Source organism: Megalobrama amblycephala, linkage group LG13, assembly GCF_018812025.1.
Source record: "Megalobrama amblycephala isolate DHTTF-2021 linkage group LG13, ASM1881202v1, whole genome shotgun sequence".
Lineage (NCBI taxonomy): Eukaryota > Metazoa > Chordata > Actinopteri > Cypriniformes > Xenocyprididae > Megalobrama > Megalobrama amblycephala.
Genome location: NC_063056.1, coordinates 14,987,839 through 15,013,868, shown reverse-complemented (window position 1 = coordinate 15,013,868; position 26,030 = coordinate 14,987,839). Strand labels below are relative to the sequence as shown.

Below are 26,030 nucleotides of genomic sequence, written 5' to 3'. Positions count from 1 at the left end.
ATACTAGCTCATATTCATCTAATTAAGCGCCTTTTGTAAAATCGTTTTTTATATTGCTTCAACATTTAGGCTATAATTTGTGACCACAGTTCAAACTCTCAATGCTTTATTTTAGGCCTAAATGTAGAAACACACATTCAAACAACGTTTTCCAACAAACTATCGTGTAAATTTCTCAATATAGTAAAACCTCAGAAGGGCTTAAAATAAGTAAAAGCATATAATGTATTCTTAGGCCAATTGGTCGAAGGATATTTAATGTTCTGAACTGACTATTGTGAAAGAAAGGCAAATATGAAACACGAAACGTAATTCTGTTTTATTTTCCTCACACAGCCATGCCATTATGTTCGATTTCCAAGCAATCAATTAGCGAGAACTTCACTTGCGAATTCAAATTGTATACATCGCTACATCGCTTTTTGTTCCTTCCTGGCACCTTTATTTTTAAGAGTGTAGCTTATACACCGAGAAATGGTTAAGAGCTAGAGTTACAGCGACATGAGATGTCTGAGACTTAATAGAATAAATCCATAAACATGAGAAGCCATGGTGATGTTAGTAATGCGCGTTGGCTGTTAAGCAAGCGGATGGGTTTCTCCAGCAATCCAAAGTGTCAACATAACCAACTGTGGTCCACTGCATGTACACGTTCATCAATGAAAGTATCGCTCACTCCTCGACTTGAACATTTGCACATGTTGGCATACAATATTCTAAGAGGTACATGTCAATTTCTGCCCTTGGTCACATGACTGGCGCTCTCTGGAATGGATGGAGATGGATCTCCACGTCAGCTCACGTCTCAAAATTTCTGCTCGGCGGATCTGCTTCAAAGCCACTGAAGCTGAAGCAGCTCTGTACTACGATGCGAGGCAGTACTATGGTTGTGGCGTGCCCAGCCAAGTGTCATGATGGATTTTGATGAGCGGGTACCCGTTGGGTCTAACATGTATTTGCCCGGCTGTACTTATTACGTGTCTGGAACGGAATTTTCCAGCCTTCCTCCTTTTCTGCCCCAGACCCCGTCTTCTTGCCCCATGACATACTCATACTCCACGTCCAGTTTACCACAAGTTCAGAGCGTTAGAGAGGTATCTTTCAGGGACTATGCCATTGACACGTCCAGTAAGTGGCACTCCAGGGGCAATCTGCCACACTGCTACGCGACCGAAGACATGGTGCACAGGGACTGCCTGTCCAATCCTGGAGCTTTGGGGGACATGTTATCGAAAAATAACTCGGTTCTTTACCACTCCAACACGAGCCATGCGTCCAACGTGTATGGCAGCGTAGGGAGGAACGGAGTGCTTCCCCAAGCATTTGACCAGTTTTTCGAGACAGCGTACGGGAACGTGGAAAATCAGCCGAGCGAGCACCCGGTGGACAGAGCAACCAGCAAGGCGCCTCCTCCGCCCGCGGAATCAGGCAGCGACAGTTGTCGGGGAACGGATGAGACAGAGCGGTGTGAAGAAACGAGCAGCCCGGAGCCATCTTCCGGTAACAACGAAGAGAAATTCAGCGGCAGCAGCAGTACGTATTAAAGCAGTTGTGTGAGAAAGTTTCTGATGTAACGTGCTGTTGTTAAAGGTTTTATATGCTGTTTTATAAGCATATAAGGTTTACAGAGGGCCCTGTATATTTACCCTAACAAAACTTTGTTATAAACGCGAGATCACGTGCTCGAAATTGAAATTGGCCGTGAATGATAGGCCATTTCCCTTCGAGTCTTCAAAAGTATGCTTTCCAGACTTCATTACAGTTGGGCTATTTGTTAATGCAACGTTATTTAAGAGATCATAGATATCCAGTGCTTATTTATCGCCCCTGACTGCACGTTTTACATCAGGGACTTTAAAGACCATTTTTGTTTGGTAGCTTTTGTTCTGACTGGAGTGCCTGTTAAATATTAAATGGTAAAGCTTATAGGTTTTCTTATGTGGTTTATTATTATTATTATTATTATTTTACTTTTGTGGTGAATGAAAAGAAATAAAAGATTAAATGTTAAGCCTTCATTTTAGGCTACTCATAATCAAACGAGCCTGCATGAGTGTGTTGTTGTAGAACTCGATATTTTATTAAAATAGGAATTTAAGGGCTAAATGTATAATGTGTTATTACTGATTTATCCTCTAATTATTACAGTCATATTTAGATAACCGCAACAGTTTTGTGCGTAATTTTGGAAAACGGCACTTGGATGTAGCCATATTCAGTTGTCTCTTCTGTAAGCATTTAATTAAATTGTATATTATTTCTATGCAATCATTTAAAGTTAAAGGTCAAATACATTGACAGCCTTTCTTCTTTACATTTCAGATGGACAGAAGACACGGAAAAAGAGGTGTCCTTACACAAAATATCAGATCAGAGAGCTGGAGAGAGAATTTTTCTTCAGTGTTTACATCAACAAAGAAAAAAGGCTACAGCTTTCCAGAATGCTCAACCTCACCGACCGTCAGGTCAAAATATGGTTTCAAAACAGAAGAATGAAAGAAAAAAAACTAAACAGAGACCGTTTGCAGTATTACACCACGAACCCTTTGCTTTAGATCGTCTACTGCTGAGAAATCATTTAGGCGAGATGGTTAATTTCAAGTTCGTGGATGAACATTCCGGCTCCCAGAGACTGCTGCGAGAGGAGATGCGACGTTCATTCCTCTGACAGACTTTTCCATCGATATAAACATAAATTTATATTCTCTGTAATCTTTACCGTCTGAAATTAAAACTATTATTATTATTATTTTCCATTTTATTCAGTTAAGTGACTATTCAGTTTACAGGGATTTTGTTGTTGTTGTTGTTGTTATTATTATTATTATTATTATTATTATGATCATCTGACCAAGATCTGTAGTTTTCGCATAGCAGTAAGTATATGCTTGAAATCTATTTAGATGGGGAAAAAATGCTGGGGAGGGCGAAGGTGTTTTCAATCTGTTAAAACTGTTCTTTACTTGTGTTTTATATTATTAGACTATTTTTTTCTCATTGAATGACGCATATTTCATAAGCTTATTGGGATCTAAATGCATCTATATTCACTTATACTTGAATTGTGTGGACTTAAAGTGTATATTTGATATTATGCGTCTTTACTGCGCATTCTCCAGTAAAATCGGGTCACTTAACAACACCTGTGTTCAAAAATGTCCAAAAAAAAGAGCAAAATTCTTATTTATTTTTAACGGACAATGGACATTGAGGTAAAAGCAATAACTGAACCAGCATGGACACTGATTGAGTCCCCTAAAACCCCGAACCTTAATTGTATTTTCTTTTCGATTTCTGTGTTTTTTCCACCTTTTCTTTAAAAAGTGTGGGGAAAAAAATATATATAGCTATCAATGTTGCAGGAGCTCATGATAATCTCTCATGTTTATGACATCTCTTCAGTGTTATATAAATCAGTCTCTTGAAATATCTTGTGTTTTCTCTCTTTTTCCTGGAGTAGGATCAAATGTTTGATGGATATTGCGTTATATTGCCTCCACGCGTTTTCTTTGATTCAAGGATCAAGTGTTTGCCGTTATTAATGCCTAGTATCCATTACGGAACTGCCCAAAACATGGCTGTGTATGTTTCCATGAATCAAACGGCCTTTCAACAAATTGTTCTATGTCGACCTCCAGATAAGTCACCATTTTATATTGCTGTTTTGAAAGTGGCATGTAGCAGCTAACATCTAGACAAACCTTCTTGAGAATTAATCTCTAAGGAAAGTTCTTTTTGTCTTGAACATGTAAAAAAGTATCTTGTTACTTCATATAATTTTACAGTTTCCCTGTATCAATATATCGATGATCCAGTGCGTGAGGGTCACAAATCTGATATGGCTTATGCCACTCAGAAGTCTAATAAATAAGGGCGAGTCTGGGCGACCATAAGATAATAACGACTGTTTTACGTGATGACCCTGACGGTTTGCGCATCCTTTGAGGCTCGATGGAATTTCGCCCTAATTACGGCACATCCCCCCGTTGCTGCAGCAACTCGGTCATAAAACCAGTCTTAGTCTGGAGCATTTGTAGAATTGGAGTGAGGTGCCATAAACCGTCTGAGAACCAAGGTTATTAACTGTGACTAAGAGCTAGAAAACAACGGCTGGAACCATTGAAAGCTTGTGTTCACGGACTTTTCCGCCATCATTTGTCTCAGTGTCCCATCATGGCACCACGACTGGATTGCTCACTATTTCGCTGCTCCGACGATACATTTCATGTCCACTGGGTGGCGCACTTTAGATCAATGTCATTGCCGGGTATCTAAAATCCCTGCTGAAACATGTTTACTTTGTGTACGGGCAAAGGACAACGTCTTCGTGACTATGCAAGGCACTCTTTCAGGTAAATATAGCTACCATTTAGATATTTTTTTGTCAGCATTGCATTTATTTATCTATTATTATTTTTTTAGACAACAATGACATATTGATGTTCAAAACGTAGCCTACATGTGAAGTTTAATGATTAAAAACCCTTCATTTAAAAAAGTAGTACCGCTGGTAACAGCTGTATTAGTCCCAGCGTGTTTGTTTGCTAATGAAAATTATCACAGCTTATTTTTTTTTTGTAAATGTAGGCTAATTGTGAGACTTGTTTTGATTCTTGATGACCTAAACTTGGACTATAGTTTTTTTTTTTTTTATTACAAAATGTTTCCTAATTCATATAAAAGACGTCTTCTGCGAATTATGTGATGTGTTAAATTAAAAATAAAATTCTCTAGTTTTTATTGGCTAATTAATATAAAATTCCATTGACTTTTAAAACAATGCCCGTTGATTTCCTGATGCACAAGGCCTATAGCCTAAATACATATAATGTAGCTGATAAATGTAATCTAAATAAATGTAGCCTATTCCAATTATTAAAATTAATCTCTCAACATAGCCAAAAAAAAAAAAAAAAAAAAAAAAGATTCACTTTCAAATAATAGTTAATAATTATGACTCGTTTAGAATCCACAATGGGAATCAAAACATGATTATTGGAGCAGGGACAACTTAACTATCAAGAAAATTAGTTTAATTAGTTTAGCTTCTTTATATGTTTTTTTTTTTTTTTTCGACCCGAGTCTGAATAGCTGTTCTATTTAGTCGCTATTTAAAATCGCATGTTAATGGTCATCTACTTTTAAAAGTTTTGTTATCAGAAATGTGTTAATTTTAGCTATAGGACGATTAATGTTATGGATGCAAAAATATGCCTATTTCTGTATCTCTGTGGAAATATTAGAGTATTTTTGACAGCGTAAAATCCGTTGGAAAGAAATTTCAGAGATAAAGCAATAAATGATCATTTACATCATCAAATTTTTCAGGCATATAGACCGAAAGAAAAAGAAAAGTAACCTAAATCTGCATGAGAGAGAATGGAATTATAGCCTATTTCATGTAATTAAATGCAAATCAAATTACATACTACGGCGGACTTCACACAGGCTGAAAATATCCCCTGAAAGTCAAAAGTAGACAAAGGTGAATTTAATCACATAGCCTACTAGGCTACAACAATTGCGTTAGAATTGCTTTCGGTAAATACTTTAAATGCCATGGGATTGTGGTTAGATTTGTCTCTATATTTATAGCCTATGTTATAGGCTAGTAGCTTTTAAATTATATTATTATTATTATTATTATTACTACAATTTTTTTTACCATTGACCCGTAACTCAGTATTGTAATTCTAAAGCTTAAACAGGCCTATATGTAGCTTTGAGATTATCACATGCTAAATGTTTACAATATTCTAGATCATGGAAATCCATATCCACCACAATAAGTGTTTCTGAAAAGCAGACCGAAAACGCCTCTCGTTTTGAACTTGAGTGTAAATAAATTGTTTTGACCCACCGCATGCATGAAAACCAGAAGAGCAGTCTGTAATTCACTGTTTATGTGTTTAAAGGGCTGTTGGGGCAATTACAGTGTATCATAAAGGTTTACTATTTTAGCACTTGATCTCCTTTTCGATACCTTGTTGCTTTTTGGTTTATACGTGGCTCATAAGGCTCAGCGGCAATGTCAGTGTTAACGAAGTCAGTGGTCGTAAACATAATGCTGTTCAAGTTAAATTCTGTTTTTATTCGTTTATACTTTCAAAAACGACTGATCAGGTTTATGTAGATTTGACTTAAAAAAAATCTAGTAGCTTGAAAAAGATATGGGATACAAGGGTTACGTGCGCACAGAGGGAGGAGTCATCGGTGCTCGTTGCGATTTAATTGGCTGTTAGCTCACACTGAGTTGTATAGTTATCAGTAATTATATTCAGCATGTTTTGCACAAGAAATGTCATCCAGAAAGGGCAATCTTCTTCCACCGTCAAATTATACCACAAAGATGTCATGCTCCGATAGTCCATCTGGAAATTCGTTTCTGGTAGACTCCTTGATCCACGGAAGGGCCGAGGGAAGTGGACACTACTACCAAAACAGCGGAGTCTACTTGCCGCCGACCTCCGAGTATTCTTACGGACTGTCTAACTGTGGCTATTTTTCTGGACTCAAACGGAACGAGAGCAATTCGCAAAATGTAGTAGGACCTACGTGTGGGCCATATCAAGGCATGGAAACATGGCTGGAGACGTCGAGGTCCTGTCGCATTGAACAACCTAACAACCAAATTACCCCACGGTCGTTCTCGCCCACCATAAAAGAGGAAAACTCTTACTGCTTATACGAGTCTGAGAAGTGTCCAAAAGACACCATTACAGAGGATATATCGTACTCGCGGCTGACACCAAACTCATGTCCATCTAGCAACAATAACGGCTGTGTTCCGGTGCCCGGTTACTTCCGTCTATCTCAGACGTGCACCACATCTAAAGGTTTTCCAGACAACCAGTCTATATCGACGCATCTTGCTGCTCAACGCTCGAGCCGATTTGACAGCTCTCTTTCAGCCATAGCAGCAGCAGAAGCAAGCAGGGAAGAGAGCGACGAACCCCCCACATGCGCACCATGTGCCCCGGCAAGAAACAAGGAGCTAAGGGGGTCCACTGGCACCGCTTCATCTCCCGAACCACCGGACAGCCCGGAGAAGGCGGTCACGGTTACTAAAGGTTAGTTTTGTTGCCGCAGTCTTAAAGTCCAAAGGATTTTGACGTCCTTTGGCCGCCTAGAAACATTAACGCCTTTGCGCGCGATAGCCCATATGGATTTTTTTGTTGTTGTTGTTGCTATTTGAGGTATATTGCATATAGAATTACAGTAATATTTCTGACTTTATTTTAAACACCCCACAAGGCTTTAGATAGGGCAGGTTTAGCAATCATAATCATGTGGGAGATTCTTCTAATTTATAAATAAATTTCCGAGGAGGTGCAGCACGCCCATACCAATTCAGCTTAAGTCCTTGTGCCTGTCTGTAATCCTTTACACATAACACATCATTCCTTCGAGCCAAATGCAAATGATTTTTCCTAGTTTTTGAAGCTCACGCTTTTAATAATAGCATGCAGTTTAAAACATATTGCAACAAAAGCGCACAGTAATAACCCTCGTTTGGTCAATATGTTCACACACACTTTTTCTGAAAACATCACATAACAAAATATTCATTCGTGTCAAACGCAAAACTGTGCTCAAAAAGTATCTCTTGATCAATTTTTAAATGATCAAATAAAATGCTCTAAAGCAAACAGGGCCTATTGCTCACGAGTCATGACCCATGGACTATCCCCATTTTCAGTAAATCTATATTTGTATTTAGCAAGACTGTTTTTCATTATGCTGTTTATGACAACTTGAGATCTGTAATAACCCAATGTGAGTTATAAAAATGTATTTTCTAGATGCATATGGCGAGTTTGTTTAGTTACACTGCCCGTGAACAAAAAATATTCTTTTTATTGCTAATCTTTCCACAAGAAACGACCGATAAAGCGTCGTCAGTGCATTTATAAGGCAATTGTTCTAACAAAAACGAAATATTGATTAAAAAACTAATTTAACTTTCAGATAGGCAAAACAATAAATATATATATAAAAATAATAGCATTAAAAAATCGTACGCCAATTACACACAATATTATCACAAGGGTCATCATTTACATGAAAACGTTAATGTTAGAAGAACGTGTTTACGGAAGTAGCCTACTAATAATGCTGAACAGATTGTATTTGATGTGTAATTATTTTATAGATGCTACACGTTGTTATTATTGTTACTTTAGTCATTAATTAGTAGGTATAATATGGTCATTGTAGCCTATTATAAAGTGTTGTGAAATGGGCGCTAATACTGAACTAATATTTCCCTCACATTTTTAGCAGGAGATTCCAAAAGTGACAATACAGCTAACTGGCTGACTGCGAAGAGTGGCCGTAAGAAGCGTTGCCCCTACACCAAACATCAGACACTAGAGCTGGAGAAAGAGTTCCTCTTCAACATGTACTTGACACGAGAGCGTCGCCTCGAGATCAGCCGCAGTGTTCACCTCACGGACAGACAAGTCAAAATCTGGTTTCAGAACCGACGGATGAAGCTGAAGAAAATGAGTCGAGAAAACAGAATCCGAGAGTTGTCGACCAACTTCAGTTTTACATGAAGCCTCCTCGCTTTATAGATCTCTGGCGCCCTCCTCCTCCATCAGCTGCAGTGGTAGCCTACTTACAACAAACCGTCTCCGTAGGTGTGTGTGTGTGCATATTTGACTTGTGCAAGATACTATTGATAACTTATTGTGTGTCGTATACTGTTGACGTTTTTATCTGTTTATGTATAATTTTATTTGACATCCCAGTCGTCATAACATGTCATGGTTATTTATAAACTGTCAAGAGTACTTCACTGTAAAAGCAAGAGAGGAAAATATCGAATGCTGAAGGTGTTCATTGTACATAGCATTCAGACTATATTGTACATTTATTGTATATAACTGCGATATTTGCATGTTGTAATAATAATAATAACTACTATGAAACCATTTTTAAATAATAACAATACGTTTCTTAAGTACGACCTTGTCATGTAGCCTATTTGCTGTTCTAGGCATAAGTCCGGTTTATGATGTAGAAACTTGTATAGTTATAAACATGACGGGACTTCATATATTTCAACAACATTGAAAGGTACAATCTTTCTGAAAACACAAGCCGGACTCAGATGTAAATTAATTATTCATACGTGACAGAAAATAAATAAAGGCATGACTTTTAAAAAATTCTTGTAGTTTGAAACACTCCTGATTTTCCGAGCTTTCTTTATACAGAGATTTGTAATGGAGTAGTAATGACTGTAATTTTACTGACTGTAAAATTAAATGATTTATACCCTATCATTCTGTCTACACAGTACTGGTCCCGTGAAGAGTCACACACAAATTATTATTCCAATCATTCCTATTCATATAACAATTCCTGTCAACGTTCAGATCATTTTTCTGATTTAATCCAATTTAAATTCAATGGAATATTCCATGAAAGTAAAAAAAAAAAAAAAAAAAAAAATGTTTGATAGCATTGTTAAGATCACAGCATTGTGAGCAAAACAAAAATTTATTGTACTTGTTTGCTTGTGCAACACACAATGTCGATAAAATAAATAGATAAAAATATGGCGTTGCCTTCTTATCTTCTCAAGCAAGAAACAAAGACAACTGCAAAGTGATTTAGGTAGTTTCATGTTGTTGGGCTCTATTTTACATCCCCACAACACGAAACTGTCTTAATTGCCTCGCAGTGAGATTCAGCACAACAACAAGACAAATATGTTGCGGCGAAGTCTGAGAAGAGTTTAGAAAAGTATAGCCTACTAGCTAAAAAAGACCAGCAATTCTTAACAACGTTTTATATATTAACGACATTATTTTAATGCATGAGGTGCACTATTGAACTGAAATCTTTAGAGCTGTATAAAAGTAAATGGTGGAGTGCAGGTGTAGATAGCAAGGCCTCGGTTACGATCAATGCACTTTGGCCAAAGCCGCGTGCGCATCCGAGACTGAGAGCACGCCCACATCGCCGGATGCGTCTGCTGGGCCGGAGGAAAAAAACACAAAGGCTTTATTGGCCATATTCAGGCCAGACAGCCAAGTTACAACCCGAAGAAAAACAGAGTAATAGCCCCTGTTATAAACAAAGTCTGTTGAAGTGCCCCAGAGATCCACTCTTCCGAGGACAAGATCACAGCAATAGTTGACCAGAGGGAGAGAATTTGCCTCTGGTCGCCAATGGTTGTCCTCTATTGTCAATGTTTTCATGGATAAGGCTACAAAGATTTCGCTGTTATCAGCATTAAATCACACCATTTCCTCTTTGAACAACACTGTGTTTACTCATTCTTTACGTTAGAATTACGACATTTCTGATTTTCAAACACCATAGCTATTGTTTATATTCTGAGTGCTTATAGCTAATATGCCGTCCAACGCTAGATGCTACGTTTATGTTTAAATTTAACCTCTGCAAATATACGAATATATTTACAATTCTACAATACAAGTCACTATTTCACTGAATAGGATATGTGGGATATTGTAAAAGCATTTTTAGCTATATTTATTATCGTAATCACAAATACATCAGTAGCTAGCCTACAATAATATTTTGATTGTGCTATAATGTGATAGATGATAAAATTAATCGTTTTTTCTTTTCTTTTTTGCAGTGTTGACCAAAAACATTTGAATCTCTACATTTTAATAATTTCACAGCTGTTGTAAGATTTTGTTTTAATGCGTAAAGCTTAATTTTATATATAACAATTGTCTAATTCGTAGATGTAGCACCTAGAGTCCGATTAAATTTGTTTGCATTTCTTTCAGTTAGAATTGATTCATTATCAGCCGCTTAGTTCACGTTTATATTTAGTTTAACTTGTCTGCACATCACAGTATGCCTTGCTGAGGAGCAGACTGAAGGTTTGAGCGCGTTACTGAATGACTGGTCACTTAACAGGTCATATCTCAACCATCCAGTGGCACTTATTGCCATATAAAGTATACATATGGCTCACGTAAAGATCATTTTTATGTCTGAACTATTTTATGTCTTCTTGTGCTCGACTAGGCCTTGCAGAATACGTATATCCATCATAGATTTGCCTGCAAAATATGTGAAAAATAAACATGTTCTGTCTAAACTGGACGTCAGTGATTAGATATACAATGACAGACATAATAATGTAGCCTATTTACGCGTTTAGGGGTTTATTTTATTATTGCAAACAGTAGGCCCACTCCATTAAAATTTGGATACGAAATTCTACAAATGACTCTTCTCAAATAACCATTTTTGTTACGCTTGGTTATTAGATGCTGAAGTTTAACAACATGAATAAAATCAAATCCACCTTCATAAAAGCATATGGCTATACCATTAAAAATATGACTTGTAAAATGGAGGCCATTTAACCGTGTGCACTGGTTAGGCTTTCCCCTTTATCTCCCACGTTCTCTCCCACAGTCACGTGTCTAGCACATCCAATCCAATCTCTGCAGTGATTCAACTTATCAGAGGTCTGTAGTTCACAGCGAAGTCAAGTAGTTAGTTACTTGATTTCAACGGATTCTGCTTTTGTGGCAGTTTCATTGTGGGTGTATCCGTCCGGCTGGTCTCTCTTTGCTTGTTTTTGTTATGTCGACATTGGGCACACTGAGTTACTACGCTGACTCACACATTCCACACGAGAATGACGATCATTTGGCACCGAGGTTCTCATCTGGACCCGTGGTCCAGCAGCAGACTCGAGAACTGACGCTACTTGAATATGGCGAACAGGAGCCGTACACTTTCCAGGCCAAATCATCAATTTTTGGTGCGTCGTGGAGTCCCGTGCCCGTGCAGCCCCCAGGCACCTCTATCGCCTACCACCCGTACATCCATCACCCATGTTCAACAGGAGAAACCGATGGAGCATCCGTGCGTTCCTGGGCGCTAGAACCGCTTCCTGCCCTGCCTTTCACGGGATTATCCACAGAAACGCACCATGATATAAAACTTGAACCACTGGTTGGGAGTGGTGGTGAGTGCACCACACATACACTGCTTGTGGCCGAGACTGACAACAATACGACCCAAGCAGAGAGGAAGCTACCTGACGATGCGGTTTCCAACGGATCACAGGATGAGAAAACTCCAGCAGAGACGAAGCTAGATGTAGACACAAGTAAGTGCAACTATATCAGAATGTACTTTGATATGTAGAACAGGCTTCAGTTACTTTAAAATATGAATTTAATATAGGCGTCGATTATATACAGCCTATATCTAATGAGAGACGTCACCATTTATTGTAGATTATAGTTACTTATTCCTATATTATAAGGCGTTTTCCAATAGTTTACAAGGCTAAAGGTCTTCTAACTAGGCCTTTCTTTCTTCTTTTGTTCTGTAGGTGGGAATAATCTGCATTTCACAGCATATATGCGTATTTTAATGGAAAGTAATTAAAAATACCACATATTTGCATTAGGATGTAATAGACTAGACCACTGCATGTCATATTTTCAAGACTTCTTTGAAGTGCTGCCCTAAATTTAGAGTGTGGTTTTAGACACATTACATTCGATTAAATGGCATAGTAAAAGACTGGATAGAAATGCACAATTGTTGTCATTAGCCATGCAATCTGGATTCTGAAGCACTGTATTTCTAATAGACAGTAAGGCCCTTGTTTATTCTTCATTCAAGGATGCCAAAACTGTCAGTAAGAGGAAAATTATAGCTTGCACATAAAATTTTCGATCATATAAAATATACCCGCAGGCCGGAAACGTGTAATCCGTGATTTTGCTTTCCAATTTCAGCATATTCAAAATTCTAGTCAAGCATAGCCTTTATTTTTGACTCTTCTTTCTTCTCGCGCGCTGACCATAAAATGGCCGCAGTATTTTTCAAGTGGCAACATGACTAGCTCTCTCTCTCCGACCCTTCTTGCAGATAACCCTGCGTCCAACTGGCTGCATGCGAAGTCCACTAGGAAAAAGCGCTGTCCATACACTAAGCATCAAACTCTCGAGCTGGAGAAAGAATTTCTGTTTAATATGTACCTCTCACGTGACCGTAGATATGAAGTGGCAAGACTCCTAAATCTCACCGAGAGACAAGTCAAAATTTGGTTCCAAAACCGTAGGATGAAGATGAAGAAATGCAATAAAGATCGTCCAAAAGACATTTAAAAAAATATGGAAAGCTGTAAATGCGCACTGCAGATGAGTTCTTTGCTTCGTGCGAAGGTGTTTGTGAATTAGCCTGTCTTTTCCCTCATGCACAACCACAGTAGATTATTATATAGCCAACATTTTGTAATGTTAGATGTACATTGCACAAACCTTTGATCTGAGCTTGTATATATATGATTGTGTCTTTGTATACAGCTTGTTGGTGATAGTTTTCTTATTTGGTCTGTTTGTTGTTGGTCTAGCATTTCACATTGTGTAAATTTTAAATATGTTAAATTTTGTTTTTTTAAGGTACCAGTTCATGATTTCAGGGAAATAGTTTCTGCGATATGAAATGCTGATGATATGCATGATTTTTTTTAAATTCAAAAATAACTTGTAGCGTAATGTATCAATGTTTATTGTGACTACCTAGATGTATTTGAACTACCTATGTATTAAGATGAATTAATTTATGCTGTGTTGTTCGTTATTGAAACATTTCAGTGAATTTTGTAACATTTACGTGCTTGTAATGTTATATGTGAAAACTGCATACGCCAATACCTCAAATCAACAGTGTTAGTTCTTTTCAAATGAAATGTGTACATAACAAATAAATTTCTGATAAATAGTATATTTCGTTAAGACTCTCTGTACGAAAGGTCTGGGCAAATATATCCGAAAACAATACATTTTCTTTGGTTTCATGGGTTACAATCATTGCTAATGAAATGCAAATCTTCATCGATATTGCAATAAGTTGTTACTCATAATTGTAGTCAAAGTGTTTCTATGCTATAACAGCACATAAAGTTTCAGAATCATGAAAGACTCAACATTAATAAATCGTCACTGAACGAGGTTGACAATGACTGCAATTCCATGCTATTTTTACTCCAGAAATATTTTACCGACCTCCAAACAGTTTTACACTTCTCATGCGCGCGCTCATTCTACCGTTATCTTGCAACCCACTGTTTAGTGTCCTGTTAACGGCCCGGATGCCGTTTATCCGAATAAATAAAGCTTAGTTTGATGCTTGTAGACAGGCCTGCTCATTCTATTTGTGCCTTGCCCCTGCAAGCGATATTAGTGGCCATGCGGCAATAAACCACAATCACAGTCTTAACTGTTTATGGGGTGCAAAGCGATTGAGGGCGGAACTAGAACGACTTTTTGTAGGCGTGACGCCTACATCAATACAATTACAGTATCCCGGGATATATTTTATTAAAATTTTATTTTATTTTTTTTTTTTTTTAAATGTTCGATTATTTTTAATTGTATTATTATTATTATGATTATTATTATGATTATTATCATCACTATTATTATGTTTTTATTATTATTTGTATTAAATAAAACACAAAATAAAGGAAAACAGAAAGCAAAAAACTATAGGCTATACCTTGGTTGCAGACCAATCTTCAAAGGCTCTAACCCAGACAGTATCGTAAAATGGGGCTCAGCCACACTGTCTGTTTTTTCTCTGCTAATTACTTTATTACTCCTCAGCAACAATCAAAACGTTGCAGAACTGATCACCCATTTGTTGCCTCGTCATGCATGAAGTGACAACGGAAACAAACCTATTTACGCATTGTAGCCTACTTTTTCTTGCTGTGTCCAGTATCTTTGCTATTTTGGTCATTTAAACTTAAGCATATAAAATGAATGTACTTTTTTAAAACTTGTTTTATTTATTTATAAAACAAGTTTTATAAATAAATAAAATGAACTCTTGTTTTTTTTAAGCCTTAAAGATGAATCACAAAGTTGCACTCGTTTTTGCTAAATGGCATGACTAGGAATTCTAAATATTTCCGTTTTGTTAAAGGTGCCCCCCGAACGCTTCACATTTTGGATGTCTCCCTTATTTAACACACCTGATTCATCAGTGAATCAGCTCATTAATAAAGTGCTTCATGATCTATATTTGGTGTGTCTGATGAGTGAAACTCCAAAACTGGGCAGTGCTGTGGGGCCTCCCTGAACAGAATTGGGAAGCACTTTTTATAGTGTATTTTAACAAACAGACTGGTCAAATGAGCCACTGCCATTAAATAAGCTACTACCATTAGTATCCAGCAGGTGGAGACAGCGGTTTGTTTGAAACTATCAAGTGACAAAACGGATTCTGCTTTACAGCAACCTAACTTAATAAGGGCCAGCCACGAACAAGGCCCAAGAGTCCATGAGCAATGGTGCTATATAAATAATAAAACTTATTATTATTATTATTATTTATTGATGCGAATATTTCAACAACTGTTCATTAGAATATGGTCGAAACAAGGTATTTTTGTCAATGGTTAAAAAGGCCTGTGTACAAAGTCAGATTGAATGATCATTTAAGTATTTAGTAGTTTTTTAGTTTGATCCCAAATCCAAGAATTTCAAGTTGAACTGATAATGATAATATTGCAAATGCTTAAGAGCCCATATCACTTGCATCTAATTTTATAAAGGCTATGTTACTTTTTGATTTTATACACACACACACACACACCGGCCACTAAACCATGCATCACTGATTGACGTTTGGAAAATTATTATTTGAATTCTCTTGAATGCTGCATTGAGCTGCATATGCCATAATCTTTGTCGGACCCCTATAACGTTACATAAAAGTAGCCTACAAACAGATGACCTCCCACCATAGTTTCCCTCAGTTTCACCGATAAATCTGGATCAAACAAAATGTCACATAGACGGTTTACATGAGGGGTGTACAATACTGTTCTCTATACCTTCCTGCAGAGTTTAGCTCAAATCCAACATATGTGCCTGGAAGGTTCTAGTCATCCTAAAACCCTAGACTGGCTAAAATTTGCAGGAAGTGGTCACTCAGGAGTAGATATAAGAAGCATGCACACTTATGCTCAAGGTATATACAATAATGTTTTTGTTTTATTGGCATATAGTTCCATGAAGTACCTCCAACCTTTCCACTAGACAAAATCTTCTTTACACTCTTAAAAATAAAGGTTTCATTTAAATAATCTAAAGGACCTTTGTCCACTATAAAGAACCTTATGTCCAGTGGAAAGTTTGGATGTTAGGTTATTGCCAATAAAGAACCTTTATAAGAGTATATAATGGAAGAAGCTTATTTAGATTATAAAAATGTTCTTCACATTAAGAAAAAATGGTTCTTTTAAGAACTGTTGATTGAAAGGTTCTATGGGAAACCTATAATGGTTCTTCTATGGCATCTCTGCAAAAACAAAACCATTTATTTTTTAGAGTGAGCTCTTACTTATTCCAGAACATTGCTTCACACTCTTATATGAGTCGATGGGACAACCGAGTTGTGCCTGTAATTCATACCATCACCTAATTTTATTAAGTTGAACTTAAAAACGAATTTAGTAGAGGTATTAGGTCCCAAAGTGCTAAACAGATCAGATACAGATGGGTGCTGTATGTACATCCAAATGGCTTTGCAGCCAAATGGAAAATGAGAAAGAGCTAGAATGTGTTGGAGTGTACTGAAGCAAGGATAAACGTTGTAGCTTTGACCTTTGTACTTATTATTAGTTGTGCACATAATCATACACAATACTAAGGTGCTTGCTGAGGTGGGCGTGGTCCTGACTGCTTTGAGGGGAGGTGGAGTGTCATGTTGGGGTTAAAGCAGTTAAAGGGATCACCCAAAAATGAAATAATGTCATTCCAATCCTGTATGACTTTCTTTCAGAACAACATTTTAGTATAAACAACACTGGACCCATTAACATTCATTGTATGACCAAACTTTTTATTTTTGTGTGCCAGGTAGACAGAGACACTGCAAGCTGCTAAAAAACTCAAAAATGACAGTTTATTTCTTAAACATATGCAAGAATAAATTAATGTTTCATTGGAAGTCTGTTGGATACACAACCTATGCATGGGAATTATATTGCAACTGTTAAGATTACATGAAGATTTCAGTCCACACTTGCAAATTTCAGTGTATAATTTAAAAAGTAATTGATGGTTTAATTTGAACATTTAAGCTTTCATATTGTTTATATTGTGTCGTAGATCAAGGTGAAGGGGAATAGCTTTTTAAGAAGCACCTCACGGTCTTACGAGTGGTCTGGGGCTGCTTGTTAATCCACGAGCGCTTCTACATGGTAGCCTGGCTACATATATAATGACGCAATTGGGAAAAGAGGCCACTGTGATAAAGTAGCACTTACGAACTTGGGTCCCACTTAGCCCAGTGTTTCGGGAAACCAAACAGTTGTTTACTTTCACTAAAAAGGGTAAAATCCATTTACGTCTCATGTTGCTGTCAGATATAGGCCTATGCATCGGAAGCAATATGTAAAGATAAAGAAGATATTATGTTGCTCCGAGCTGGATTTCCCGATAATGATATACAACGCATTTTGGATCATCTTAACTAATACTGTTCAATAAAGTAACGCCTGTTTCCCGAACCAGAACATAAATTCCTAGCAGTTAGGCCTTCTCATTAAAACTTAAGTTCATCGTTACGAAGACTGTCAGGCAAAGAACTAGGCTGGAACTTTTGCCAATGCGTCAAAGAAATAATATCCTCGACACGTAAGTATTGCGAATGTCAAAACATAAAAATTTCATGTTATCTTGTAAATTAAGTCATTTATCCTTAATTTGTCCTTCAACCCGATCTCACAGCAATTCGTACGTTTTTTTGCTAAATCGTACGTATTTTACGAGTTTACGAGTTTTGACGTTGAAATACGTACGAATTGGTCGTGAGATAGCGTTGGATCCTTTGGTTGGTGTTTAGAAAACAGACATTAGTCCATCGTAAAACAACTGTTGTACATTAGAGCTAAGTTAATATTCGTGAAGTTACAGGGAAACCCATCTTTACGCTTTAGTATCGGTTAACAGAAAGAGGGCGACGCTGAGCCTCCACTTGCTAGGCCTACATGTTTATAGGAAAAGCCTAATAATCTAACAATAAAGGATTTTTTAAAATAGATGCTGCACCTGCACTTTACTTCTGATTATTTTAGGCAAACAATAGGCTGAAACAATGAAGGCTAATCGTAAAATATCATAGGCTTATAGGCTAAAAACAGTGCCCCAAATGTGCCATTATCTATTTCATGCCTCCCTACGAGTATTGAAGACATAAGATATGCTTTTCCAAAACATTTATAAAAGCTTGTTGTTTCTACTCCATCATAGGCTAATCTAATTACCTTGCATACAGTCAATAAGGCATTTTCGTTTCCTGGTGCAAGAGACTCATGCCCCCAAGGATCAGACACGGTTAGCCTACTGTGATATGGTCAACATAATACTAGAGCTGTTGAACTATTGGATCACATTACTCTGAACATTTACAGGCAAATGACCCACAACTCTCCAGGCAGGTAAAAGGGATGTCATAGGCCTAGGCCTATACATAAACCGATATGCATTTGGTCTCCTCATTTTTGTTAAAAGGCAACTATTAATGAAAAGAAGCCCCCAATATATAGTAGCTAGTCTAATCATATTCAAAACCCTATACGTTGGCTTACAAAGTTATCCTGCTTTAAAGTCTTGTTTTAGCATCAAGAAGTTAACTATAAAATTGTTACATTAACGCCGGCAAGTCAAAGGATCTAATCTTCATGGTTCAGGCTATACTCTCACAACGTCATATCCTAAATAAAACTGCATGATTCTCTTGTCGGGCAGGGGTATAGTGCATATGCCCGGAAATGACATACACCTCCAGCACAACAATAGGAGCTAGGAGCTCGTTTACGACCCAGTGCAATGTGTGTGGGTAGAGGGTCATCCATCAAACGCCACTGTTGCTAGAGCTACTGCCGCTGCTGCCTTCGTAGACATCATAAACACCCCATATACGCCTCACTCGCACTAATTTACAAAGCTCAATGAGAGGGATACAACCAGATTAAACCCTGGCTTTTTACATTAGCGAATAGATTTAGAAATCTGATTGACCGAAGCAGCAGAGAAAAAAGTCCACTCAACTGACCATATCTCATTCACATGTTGTCATAATTATATTCAGAAATATCTTATAATAAAAGTGTTAGCCCTATTTAGCTTAACTCTATTCATTATTCAGATCTATGTGTTATTAAACAGGCTTCTGAATCTACATAAATCACCATAACTCTTGTGAAGAACAAACGAATTAATTCGCTTAAATAGATAATATATATAACCCCCCCAAAAAAGAAAAACACAAATATTTTACTGCATGTCGAAAAAGAAAATAGAGAAATAAGGTTAGTAACAAACTTATACGTTTTACCAATGAAAAATTTAAACGCATTTTTTATTATTTTGAAAAAAAAAAGTTTACAACCTCAACACAATAATAACTATATATACTATATATTTATTGAAATGCGTAATAAAACAGGCTTATATATATATATATATATATATATATATATATATATATATATATATATATATATATATATATATATATATATATATATATATATGCATTTCAATAGCCTATGTAATAATGGTTACATACTGAAATGCGTAAAGATATTTGATATATATCCTTTTATACTGAATCTATTAATGCATTAGCTTTGAATGTAGCACATTGATCGCTTCATTTGTTTGGTGATCCAACGAGCCAAGTTTTCACTCTTAACTTGTGTTTTATGACCGTCAGCATTCATTATTTAGTCTAACAGACGGTCAGCGGGGCTGTCCATCGTGCCAGACGCATCCAAAAAGACTGGTGCTGGAACATATAGCTACTCAGCACGTGGACAAATATTATGCAAACTGACAAGTAATCAAATAATTATTTAATATCTAATTTAAAATGATAGCCTAACACTTATTTTAATAAATACGCTGATTTGCCCTTAAACACCGGCTTTAAACGTAACAAACAGAATTGTTTCTTATTAATATTTTATTTGCCATTCATGAACGTGAATTAAAAGGTCGAAATGTTATTTTATAAATGCACACACCGAAGCATTTATATAGGCTATTAAATTAATTTAATTAATTTAAATGAAGGTAACTCACATAGTTAACAACATTATCTCGACCTTCCAGTTGACAAAGATTGTTTAATGAAATATTGAAATTAATTTAGAATTTGACAAATATTAAAACACCTTTCTGATACTAAACACATAAATTCAAATACATTTAATATTCATGTACATGCATTAATACATTTGCAAAGACATTAAATTTATAGTTCGATTTGCCAATTTGCAAAAACAGAATATGCTTCAGTTAAAGCATTGCAATATAATTTGATATACTCACATATCCATTCTGTCAGGCCTATCTAATTAGAATAAACACAATGCAATGTAAATATGATTTAATATTTCAACAGATAGATTAACATATAATTAATATTACATTTAACAGTATCCGTAAACATACATCCTCGATAGATTTCGATGTTCAGCTCGTGGGAAACGATGAAGATTTTTCGTTCGTGTTGGAAATGTGTAGGAAGGAGAGGGTATTTTTGAAGAATGCCGACACCCACGTTCTTCTACACACAATAGCTCCTGTGTAGCTGCAAAAACACACGTTTTTTCTCTTACAATCAATATGTAATCCTATTCATTCCCAACCCTTCGATAAAGGCTGACTTTCCAGAAACGAAAATCTAAAAACAAACGAGGTCCGAAATAACGCTGGTCCATTCGAAGCACATCCGGTATGAAATTATGATCAAGGCCAATCCTTTATTCGGAAAATATCACTTTTGTAATTTTAATTTATAAAATGGAGAAACTCTCAACCGTGAGTACTACGTTGTTCTCTTCTTCCTGGCCACATATGATCTAAGGGAGTGTTAGATGGTTTAAATGTGTTCTTAGGGCACTAAGCTGTCAGACCTTTTGGCGTGTAAGATTGATAGCGTGCAGGCTTCCAGGGCTCTTTGTTTGGAATATAAGCAATAAAGTGCTCGAGGCCTACACCTACTTAGCTAAAGACTTCTGAGGGCAACATAGAAGACACATTCCTGTACGTAAAAAACTATTAGATTTACAATTTTATTTTACATTAATTTACATTGTATGTATATGCCTGTTAGACGGTATACCGCCGTTCTTACGAATTATGGAGCCCAATTCAAAATACATACTAAAATGTGTAGTGAGTTATTATTTACATACTACAAAATGTAGGCCTATTCCATTTCAAATGAATGTATCGAATGTATTATAAGAAGTTTCAGAAATTCTGCATTGAATATTAACGATGTTAGTTGCACTACTTGTAGAAGAATGTAATAAAAAAAAAATCTGAATTTATAAATTTTATAAGTTCAGTCATTTAAAAATAACTAGACTTCAATGTTTCATATTAAAACATCACTAATAAACATGCAAGCCTACTGCTTCAGTGAGCGTGTGAACACGCGGGCGCGCCAGGGCTTTCAAAGAATTTGTCTGCGCGCAATGTGTGCGCGCGTACTCTCGCGCGCGTTTGCTCGTGCATTCACAAACGAGAGCGCGCATTCTCTAAGAAAGTAGTAAAAACCCAGACTCAGGATTAATGGGTTTCCTCGATCGTGGCTATTGGTGTGTTTTATGTGTCCAGTTGATGTGTTAAGGGATCTTCAGCCGAGGGCCGATCAAACAATAAGGGAAAAACAGCAGACGGACCCACTGTCACTCTGTTACAGGTACTGGCTATACTTATAATCTACGGAGCAGTGGGCAAACTGACCATAAATGCGTAAATAAACTAGCCCGTCCCAGAGAGTGAGGCGTTCCTCTCGCACTTTTTTCGATCAATCACACAGACAGTGGCTCCTTTTGATTAAATCCCAAATTGTCATTGGACAGAGGTAATCATGTGACAAGCAATACGGTCCAATTTCAACCTTGTCTCCATGAAAGCAATAGTTTAATGGCACCGCGGTCCCCATACGGCCGTAATCAGCAAAATAGTTTTTTTTTTAACCCGGCACGATATTTCATTATATCTTCCTTGGGTCAAAAATTTGTGAGCGGCGAATTTGCAAGACTTGGAGGAGATGAATTACGAATTCGAGCGAGAGACGGGTTTTATCAATAGTCAGCCGTCGCTCGCTGAGTGCCTGACATCTTTTCCCCCTGTCGGTGATGCATTTCAAAGTTCATCAATCAAGAGCTCGACGCTTTCACACTCGACACTGATTCCTCCTCCTTTTGAGCAGACCATTCCAAGCCTGAACCCCGGCAGCCACCCTCGCCACAGCCGGCCCAAGCAGAACCCTAATGGCTCATGTCCGCTGCCTGCCGCATCCTTACCCCCAGAGTACCCTTGGATGAAGGAGAAAAAAGCATCCAAGAAAAACCAGACAACTTCGACAGCAACAACCACCGACCCTGGTCCACTATACTTCTCCCCTCAAGGTATTTGGATTTAATGCAATTTTATTGTGTTACAGTTTATTGTAAACGAAATGCAATTGTTTTTATTATTAGTAGCTATTATTTTCAGTAGCTGTGTAGCGCAAGGCCATGCTGCTGAAAGTGCAAGATAGTTTGTTATACTCATGGGTCATGTGAACTGAATGCGAACAAGTTAATATCTAAAAGTTTTTTGTTAGTTTTTGGATGCGGAGAATCTCTTCTGAACAACTCCTAAACTGTGTGTTAGCTACTTGTAGTGCAGGGCATGAATTTTAATATTTGACAGTAATGAAGAATGATAGATTGCCATTACTCAACTCGGCAGCTGGCGTGTTCATTAATCTTCACTCGGACCTCTCCGCACTCACACCAGACACATCAGTATATTCTGGCATTGGGGATGAGGACACAAATTATTCAAGTGCCATGGCTCCATTCCCACAAACAATTTATGCTCCCTGAGAAACGCAATATATTTGACAAGTTTGTGAGGTCAGCTTTAAGCCCCACAGCGGCGTAGTAAAAATCAAGAGTTATAATTAGTGGCGTATCAATAATGTATAATGCTATAATCCCTTCATAGGCTCGCCTGAGATTTCTGATGGTGGCAGTGGGGCAACTCGCCGACTCAGAACGGCGTACACTAACACTCAGCTGCTGGAGCTGGAGAAGGAGTTCCACTTCAACAAGTATCTCTGCCGACCAAGGCGTGTGGAAATCGCCGCTCTGCTGGATCTCACCGAGCGGCAAGTCAAAGTTTGGTTTCAAAACCGGAGAATGAAACACAAACGGCAAACGCAGTGTAAAGAAAACCATAACGGCGATGGAAAACCACCGAGCCTGGAGGAGGCTGGCGGACGGGGTGATGGGAAATCTTTTTTCGAACAAGTGGCAAACAATGTATCTGGGGCGCTTTTGGAAAGAGAGGGTTATCCATTTCAGCAGAATACCTTAACTTCTCAACAGTCACAGAATGGACACAATAGTGATTCCCAAAGCGCAACTGTCTCGCCTTTAGGTAGCAATGACAAACATCTGAAACATTTTCCCAACCCGTCACCCACTGTTCCTATCTGCGCCTCAACAATGGCCCCGGATTGTGCATCTGCTCAGGACAATGGCAGTCCCTCGGCCCTGGACGTCTCTTTACAGGACTTCAACGTTTTCTCCAATGATTCCTGCTTGCACCTCTCAGATGCCGTGTCCCCAAGTTTGTCAGAATCTGTAGACAGCCCCATTGGTTTATCTACGGAGGCCTTTGATTTCTTCTCCGAGACGCTTACAACAATCGACCTGCAACACTTGAGCTACTAACTCTAACTGAAGTTTCATTATAGGGACGTCAATATTTTCTCACATTGATGGTCTGTGTGTTTAATTGTGACTTTAAAAATAGGCCTAGACCATTAATCAATGAGGTAAGTTTTTCAATAACCGAGTGATAATTTTTGTGTACAGAGAAAATATGGCAGGAAATAAGTGATATTTTTCACGTTTTATTTTTGTATCGCCCATCGGCAAAGCGCCATATTTTCATAGAATAAATTTGTACTTGTTATTGAAAATAACAGCGGTGTTATTTATTTCTTCAGTATTCCGATTAGGAAATAACAGGTTTCTTATTAAACATAAAGTGAGATTCAAAGTATACCTATATTTTTACTATCCTATTAACTATTTTGCTGATTTATTATGATAATGTTTTGTGTAAGTACCTGTTACATGAGGATTAATTAATTTTATCGTCATGTTTCGAGGGACAAAATATTTATATGGATGCCAAATGTACCGGTAATCAAAACTAATACATGTTCTTGGAAGCTATTTGTGTGCAAAATTAATACGCAGTTAATTTTGTTTTACATTCTTTTTAATGTAAAAATTAATCTTTGTTAATTTCCCAGTAGCGTAGTTGGCGTCAAATTTAGATTTTTAACTGTATAAAATTAACCCAATGGGAAGTTTTAGATGCTATCAAATTTGTAGACTAAAAACAGAATACATCAAGAAAGAGATTGATGTCTTGATGCTGCGTACACAAATAAGCCCTTTACTGTATCTGACGACACAGGGAATCTCCTAGCCAAGAGCTATAACGTTTTGGAGTTCAGCAATTAAATTTTATTGCCTATTAAACCTTCGACAGGGGGTTGGTGTTGAGGCAGCACTCCACGTAATTCAATCCGCCGCTGAGAATGAGAACGGAATTGAACAGTCAAACCACATTTTTAAAAAAAATAATTATTTAGCTTATATAATTTATGATAATTATTTATTTAACACATTGTATAGATTTAGATGTGATTAATGGAGGCTAACTGTGTCCCAAATCAGACCAGTGCAGCTAATAACAAGAGTCAAATAAAGTATCGCTTTATCAACGGGCAACGACGCAAGGAATGATCTTATAATAGGCTAAACAAAGACTTAGGTCTGCTACTAATATTTAAAATATCGATAGGCTACTTTTTAATCCCAAATAACCTACTAGGCTATCTGAATTAATAGCTAATAAACGATCTCATTTGAATGCTTCGGCCCTGGTGTCTCTCAAGATCTATGTTAACTCTATAGGCCTATGTTCTCTTGACTAATTCGATTGATTGTTACAGCCGTAAAAGAACTCAGTTTTAATCTTTATCGACCAGGCAGGATCTTGGCAAACGCTTTTCACTTTTTGCACAATAAAAAGACTGTCAACTCCGGTTCTATATCCTACACATAAGTTTAACGGACACTTTTAGGTATCCTATAATTTATTTTTCAAAATATATAAATGGTTTAACCACGATTAGTTCTTATCGTATCTTCTATTGGCTGGTGTATCCTGTTTAACAATTAGGGTGACTCGAGTGATTTTTAATGCTATATAGGCTACAGGCCTACACGATGAAGTACAAGTTCTGTTCCTGTAGGAAATTTAATTGTGAGGATACCAATACAAAACTTTATACGAGACAAAATCAGTGGTAGACTACCTCGAGAAGAGTGTTCAGTGAAATCTAGCTTTGGAGAAATCTAGCTAGGATAATTTCCAAACATCTGACGCCACGTTGCAATTGCAGCGTAAGTGTTGAAATGGAAATGAGGCCTACCAGCCAGGAGCTCACACCGCACAGAGGCATTTTTTAGAGACGCATGATCCGAGTCCTAGAATTAGATCTGGCTATTTACACCTACACAGTGTAGGATTGATATTATACTATCACCACGGTAGACCTAGCGGCATATTACGTCTTCAATCGTGGTCTGAGGGCTTTTCAAATATAATCAAAGTAGGTTTTAAATCCTCGAATCTTCAAGTTAGTTTAATAAATAAGGATTATAATATCTAAACTATTATTTAGAAAACTGGATCCTAAACAAAAATATGTGTAGGCAACTGAAACTTGTTCGGAGCTCTACGGGCTTAGCGCCAAATCGAGGCTGAACAAATAGTTTGACTGACGTCCTTTGACGAAACCAAACACGTGATCGGCATTCTTTAACCAGGTTAAAGACTGAGTTAAGATTTGGCACAGAGAAGCAATCCAAATCCAGCTAACTACCCAAGAAAGATTTT

At 37.3% G+C, this 26,030-nt stretch overlaps 4 protein-coding genes across 6 annotated transcripts; all 4 read left to right on the top strand.

The window, feature by feature from the left end:
- On the top strand, positions 1 to 3,429 carry hoxa11b (homeobox A11b). The gene is made up of 2 exons (XM_048152103.1): positions 1 to 1,533; positions 2,323 to 3,429. Exons 1-2 carry the CDS (start codon positions 912 to 914, stop codon positions 2,553 to 2,555), a joined length of 855 nt encoding a protein of 284 aa, XP_048008060.1. The 5' UTR covers positions 1 to 911; the 3' UTR covers positions 2,556 to 3,429.
- A 460-nt stretch (positions 3,430 to 3,889) lies between these two features.
- On the top strand, positions 3,890 to 9,173 carry hoxa10b (homeobox A10b). Of its 2 annotated transcripts, none has more exons than XM_048152102.1 (2): positions 3,890 to 7,070; positions 8,284 to 9,173. In XM_048152102.1, the coding sequence occupies exons 1-2, from the start codon at positions 6,299 to 6,301 to the stop codon at positions 8,556 to 8,558; spliced, it is 1,047 nt and encodes a 348-aa protein (XP_048008059.1). In that variant the 5' UTR covers positions 3,890 to 6,298; the 3' UTR covers positions 8,559 to 9,173. The 2 variants fall into 2 exon arrangements, with proteins under 2 accessions (XP_048008059.1, XP_048008058.1); XM_048152101.1 differs by having other exon boundaries at positions 3,974 to 7,070; positions 8,281 to 9,173.
- A 242-nt stretch (positions 9,174 to 9,415) lies between these two features.
- hoxa9b (homeobox A9b) lies at positions 9,416 to 13,749 on the top strand. Its single transcript, XM_048152104.1, has 2 exons — positions 9,416 to 12,118; positions 12,892 to 13,749. The coding sequence occupies exons 1-2, from the start codon at positions 11,587 to 11,589 to the stop codon at positions 13,128 to 13,130; spliced, it is 771 nt and encodes a 256-aa protein (XP_048008061.1). The 5' UTR covers positions 9,416 to 11,586; the 3' UTR covers positions 13,131 to 13,749.
- Positions 13,750 to 21,626: 7,877 nt separating this feature from the next.
- Positions 21,627 to 24,036, top strand: hoxa2b (homeobox A2b). 2 transcript variants are annotated; one of them, XM_048152100.1, is made up of 3 exons: positions 21,627 to 21,753; positions 22,270 to 22,468; positions 23,052 to 24,036. In XM_048152100.1, the coding sequence occupies exons 2-3, from the start codon at positions 22,381 to 22,383 to the stop codon at positions 23,780 to 23,782; spliced, it is 819 nt and encodes a 272-aa protein (XP_048008057.1). In that variant the 5' UTR covers positions 21,627 to 21,753; positions 22,270 to 22,380; the 3' UTR covers positions 23,783 to 24,036. The 2 variants fall into 2 exon arrangements, with proteins under 2 accessions (XP_048008057.1, XP_048008056.1); XM_048152099.1 differs by having other exon boundaries at positions 21,627 to 22,468.
- Positions 24,037 to 26,030: the final 1,994 nt, after the last annotated feature.

Bases quoted from the DNA above. Each gene is read 5' to 3' on its own strand.
- hoxa11b (XM_048152103.1), top strand. From the start codon at position 912: ATGATGGATTTTGATGAGCGGGTACCCGTTGGGTCTAACATGTATTTG. The intron at 1,534-2,322 runs GTACGTATTAAA...TTTACATTTCAG, and splicing joins GAAATTCAGCGGCAGCAGCA to ATGGACAGAAGACACGGAAA.
- hoxa10b (XM_048152101.1), top strand. From the start codon at position 6,299: ATGTCATCCAGAAAGGGCAATCTTCTTCCACCGTCAAATTATACCACA. The intron at 7,071-8,280 runs GTTAGTTTTGTT...TCACATTTTTAG, and splicing joins GGCGGTCACGGTTACTAAAG to CAGGAGATTCCAAAAGTGAC.
- hoxa9b (XM_048152104.1), top strand. From the start codon at position 11,587: ATGTCGACATTGGGCACACTGAGTTACTACGCTGACTCACACATTCCA. The intron at 12,119-12,891 runs GTAAGTGCAACT...CCCTTCTTGCAG, and splicing joins GAAGCTAGATGTAGACACAA to ATAACCCTGCGTCCAACTGG.
- hoxa2b (XM_048152099.1), top strand. From the start codon at position 22,108: ATGAATTACGAATTCGAGCGAGAGACGGGTTTTATCAATAGTCAGCCG. The intron at 22,469-23,051 runs GTATTTGGATTT...ATCCCTTCATAG, and splicing joins ACTATACTTCTCCCCTCAAG to GCTCGCCTGAGATTTCTGAT.